Source organism: Cibotium barometz, chromosome 10 (assembly GCF_041138505.1).
Source record: "Cibotium barometz isolate CiBa-2024 chromosome 10, ASM4113850v1, whole genome shotgun sequence".
NCBI classification, from domain to species: domain Eukaryota; kingdom Viridiplantae; phylum Streptophyta; class Polypodiopsida; order Cyatheales; family Cibotiaceae; genus Cibotium; species Cibotium barometz.
Window position 1 is genome coordinate 39942561 of NC_141055.1, and position 5300 is coordinate 39947860.

Below are 5300 nucleotides of genomic sequence, written 5' to 3' on the forward strand. Positions count from 1 at the left end.
AGTGAAAGCGTGCTGAAAAGCCAGTGGTGGTTCTATAAATACAAAGGCTGCAGGCAAGGTAGGGTCCAAGGATGGCCACCACCACCATCGCCATGGGGAAAGGCAGAGAGAGCACATCACATTGAAGTCAGGACTCACACAGCTCCCCGCTAGCAGGGGGGAAGGCACTGATGAAGCCTCCACGGCCAACGCTCACGACAAGATGCCTGCAGGATCTCGCTTACGTAGCTCAGATTTACGAAGCAAACACGATTATTAGCGTTTCTTTGCTTGATTCATTGAGTAATCAGTAAGGTGATAAAACGGGTTTAGCGTCGCTTGTCGGTGAACCGTGCACGGGGCTAACGGCGCAGTGACGGAGCCGTCATCGTCATGGGGATAGGATAGCACGTGGAGTACTGTGTCCTCTCCCTTTCAACGCCACCCCCTCCGCTCTGCACAGTGTTTCTTTTTCGCCCACTAGCTAAGCCTCTTTAGCTGCTCCTGGTGTCCTACATAGCGTTTGCAACCCCGTCCAGGTGCATTTACATACATCCCTCCACACACACACACACACACACACATCCAGCCACACACAGACATGACCCCCCCTTGCATAGCTGTTGCCCTTTGCTCTTGCTGCCTTGTATAGTCCCCTCTACTTTTCCCTGCTTCCCTTTGCAGCACCTATATTACCAAAATCCACCAGCAATTACCATAGCTTTGATGTTTAGTAGGCAAACAGTGTGTGTGTGTGTGTGTGTGTGTGTGAAGGAACACCATGAGTGATTACATCAGTATACTGTGTGTAGCTGCTGCAACACCATGCCGCAGCTTCTAGCATCACCAGCAATCCAGCACGTTTGCAATATCCCGAGGTCTCTTGCTTGCCCACGGCTCATATATATTAAGTTACATCCCCTTGTCCAGTCAATCCCTTTTAAAATGCCCACCCCTTTGTCACTTCCTTTCAACTTGAGCTTCTCCTCAGCTAGTCCCCTGGCCCAAACCCAAAAAATCCACTCTATTATATTGCCATATATTCATGCTTATTGGCCCATCGTCTTGTCAACCATGAGCGATTAGACCCGAAAGGTATTAGTCTATTCAGTTCCTTCAAGCTAAATCAACTAATTCTTTTTTCTTTTTTAATTACTTGCTTTAGACCTTTCCAAGCTAAACGTCTCTTTTATCTACCAGTGATTTCTTTGTGATAGAGGGGTACGCCTCTTTGTGATCAAGACATGCATTGTTGTAGTTTATTCCACCAACTAATATTTTCTAATCAAAATCATATCATTTGAAAAGAAAAAAATGTACATTTTGGGGTTGGGGGTCACTGGGGATCATATCTAGTGTAGGATAATTGAAAATGCCATAGAATAGTCGCTAGCCCACTTGTTTTTATTAAAATCGATTCAAATTATTGGTATTGGGTTGAAATTAAATATGGGTTAATGTTATAGAAGGTCTGATTATTATGCAACTTGATCTGACACTTACAAGGAGAGTTGTGTATGTGTGTGTGCGTGTGGAACAGGTTTAACTTTGTGGGAGCTGCCACATTTTTATAGAATCAAAGTCTGCCATAGTCTAGTTCTATTACACTACCAAGGGACCAAGGGTCTTTCCTTGTAAACTTGGCCCCCCATCAACGGTTCTCAATTGTGGCTGAATTGGCTCTCTACTTGTAAGTGAGTAAACTATGGGCTCTGCAATCACAAATAGTGATAGTGATGCCCTTGCCTTCTTCAATATTAATCCGATTGCCTCTTGGGCATTGCCTGCCTTGCCATACAGTGGCGTGCAAGGCAAGGGATCATATGATGACAATTGCCAAGCTCGAGAGCTTGCTGATGTGTTGAGAGGGATTTTGGAAGTGCAAACTCAATCTAATTGCCACCTGCATGATCAATTCCCTGCAGCTCCAAGCACAGGAGAGAGTGGTGTTTTTTCCCCTCTTTCAGTGCTTGAGCACCAGCAGCTTCATGAGTATTCAAGGCACCCATCCATGCTGGAAGCCAACAACAATGATCATGAAAACATACTATTGTTACAAGACCCATTCAGTATTCATTCAGAGAGTGCATCTATCTCAGCCAGTGAAGGGAGCAATCCTGAGCGGCTTCCCTCATTTCTTGACAATTTTGGACCGATTCCAGCTTTTGGGTCCATGCTTGATACAAGTATGGATGAGAGGAGTTGCAGCTACTCTGCATGCAGATTGCAGTGTGATGAAGATCAGCAGCTGTTGGGGCAAATTAATCAAATTAATGCGGCTGAGGAAGGTATTCATCAAATTAATGCAGCTGGCGGCGGTATTAACAAGATTAGAGGAGGGGAATTTTCTCCGGGATTGACTGTGATGGGTCATCCGTGCATGCTGCAAGGGGTAAATATAATTGCAGGGGCCAATCCGCTGTGCAATTGTAGTGCGAGGGGGTCTCCAACTGCAAGCGATTGTGATTCATATATTGCAAACGGAAGCAATAATAAACCCACATGTAATGGTGATTTTGGGGCGAAGGTGGGGTATGCTAAGGGCAATGGCAACAGTATCAGCTGGAGTGGTGAATTGGATTCTAATCACCGTGGTAACACGACATGCAATGGAGATGGTAAGCTGATGAGTTATGCAGATAATGATGAGATTAATGATGATAATAATATAGATCCCACATGCGGGGGTGCTGCTGCTGACTATTATAGGGCGAGCATGAGGGAGGTGGTGTATGCACAGGCGGCGCTGCAGCCGGTGGATTGGGAGAGCATAGTGGAGGCGACCGCCGGCAGCCGCCCGAAACGCCGCAACGTCCGAATCTCAAAGGACCCCCAGAGTGTTAGTGCACGCCGCCGCCGTGAGCGTATAAGCGACCGCATACGTGTCCTCCAGCGATTAGTCCCCGGTGGCACTAAGATGGACACGGCCTCCATGCTCGACGAGGCCATCCATTACCTCAAATTCCTTAAATCCCAAGTCCAAGCTCTCGAGTGGCTCGAGAGATCATCACCTTCATCATTATCTTCACCACCATTACCATACTACTATCCTGCTCCTCCTCCATATACTAAACTTATCAATAAGGAGCTTTCCACATCATGCCTTCTTCCCCAATGCCCCTCCTAAACAAGACCCCACTCTCCATCCTTGACTTGCCTCATGGCCCTCTCCCCTTCCCCCAAAAAATGCCTCATGGATAGGCTCATGCCGTTCCCCCACTATTGCAACTCCTCGATCTTGATGGGCTAGACTCATGCCCCCTCTCGCTCCCCTGCAAATGCAACTCCTGGGTCTTGATGGTGAGTTTTCTCATGCCCCCATGTCTTGCTCCCCCAAGAATGTAACTCCTCGCAGGTCTTGATGGGTTGATTTTGTCTCCAGGTCTTAAGAAAGAGTGCATCATCATATGTTATTATGGAGATTCACATTTAAAGATGTACTTATTCCTTCTTATGTTTATCATTTGTTTAGGTTAGAGAGCCCTTACTTTAGTTCAATGTACTCCAAAGTAGTGTACAAGACTTCTTTTTTCTTTGTTATTTAAATAATCATAAGCATGGAATAAATAAATTGATGTGGTTTTAAGACTATACATACTTCAAATAGCACTACAAGAAATCCTAGTTTTTATATAGTACTAGATGCTTCAAAAGGAGCACTAAAAGAGTACTGCCTTCACATGTCTCTCCTCCTAACCGTGAATATAAAACTCAAGTAATCATTGTTGACAACATATGATGGTGGCATAATGCCATTGATTTTTGTTCCTTCAAAGGTGTAAAAGATCCTTTAAGCATTACTAAATGAGCTAAAACATGTATACCAAAGTAAAAATTCATCACAGCTAGGTACAAACAAGATCGACAAGAAAATTATTATACCATAAGACAAAACTACTCCTCCATTTTATCTCATGTGCAAAATTTAAAAATGAAATGATATATTTTTACATGCTAGTTAAATATGATTTCATGCAACTTAAAACATTGATATTTAAAAATGTTACTTAGAACATTGAGATTTAATAAATATTGTCACTTGATCTAGATATATCTTTAGTCATTATGTAAAAATAAATGAGCTCCATTTTTTAACTTCCTTCTTATGGGAATCATGTAACTTCTCCTTCCTAAAATTTAAGAGAACTCACACATGCATGACAACATGTAAATCATCTGCCAACCTATTTTCAAGGACTATTCTGCTTTTTTTATGATCGATATGCAAGGTTTACAAAAGTGTTTCAACATCTTACAAGATACAAGAAAGGTTTATCCTCTTACATTCATGAAGAAAAAAGATCTTAGTATGCAAGATAAAGCGAATTCAAAGCTACTAAAAACCAAAAATAATGTTTTGAAACAAGAAGTTTACAAGGAAAAATCAAAAATATATTGGTTATATATATGGAAGTTTGTGAGGTACCCAAAGCTCTCTCTCTCTATCACACACACACACACACACACACACACACACACACACACATGCACATGCACATGTACAAGCACACGCCCACACACACGCACATGCGCACACACACACACATATTCAATTCTTGTTGATTACGATGTGCACTTAGACACACACATATTCAATTCTTGTTGATTACGATGTGCACTTAGACTGCACAACTTTGATTAAGTTTGATTTTTAAGCATTAAAACACTAATTTTTTCAACGAAGATAGACATTGTAATCTTTATAAAAAGAAGGTATTAGTTTTTAAAATATGGGGTTACTTTACTAGCTCAATATCTAAACAATAGATTAATTGATGTATGAATTAGGAAAAGGTGTTTTAACTCCCAAGTGAACCACACGCACATGCACATGCACATGCACATGCACCTGCATAAACACGAGTTTACAAGAAATGTGTGGTATGCACTCATGCACACATTTTTTTGTTATCGTGTTTCCTTACTTTGCATCAATAATTAAATGTTTGGGCTTTTCAATTTTATGGTTAAACATATTCAAACATTTTTCTTAATTTACACTAATTCAATTCCCCAATATGATCGGCTACTATCATTGGACTTGATATATACAAGACATGTGCCATGGCACCTACATGTGGTACTATCACATATGCACTTACCCAATATATACAAGACATGTGCCACACTTGCATGGCACCTACATGTGGTACTATCACATATGCACTTACCACAAAAGGCAAAACATGCTATGGATATAGCAATGAAAGATTTGAAGGAGGACGAGATAACCTTGAAGTTTCAAATGAGGTGCTCAGTTCATTGTAAAATCATATGCCAAAAAGTTAGCAGCCATGGATCCTAAGGCAAGTGTTGACACA

General features: G+C 41.8%; 1 protein-coding gene across 2 annotated transcripts; it reads left to right on the forward strand.

Moving 5' to 3' along the window:
• The first annotated feature begins 531 nt into the window (after positions 1 to 531).
• On the forward strand, positions 532 to 3570 carry LOC147634891 (uncharacterized). Of its 2 annotated transcripts, XR_015266814.1 has the most exons (3): positions 551 to 1074; positions 1520 to 3279; positions 3362 to 3570. XR_015266814.1 is itself a non-coding variant. In XM_086804120.1 (2 exons), exon 2 carries the CDS (start codon positions 1685 to 1687, stop codon positions 3104 to 3106), a length of 1422 nt encoding a protein of 473 aa, XP_086660246.1. In that variant the 5' UTR covers positions 532 to 1074; positions 1520 to 1684; the 3' UTR covers positions 3107 to 3570. The 2 variants fall into 2 exon arrangements, 1 of the variants encoding a protein (XP_086660246.1); XM_086804120.1 differs by having other exon boundaries at positions 532 to 1074; positions 1520 to 3570.
• Positions 3571 to 5300: the final 1730 nt, after the last annotated feature.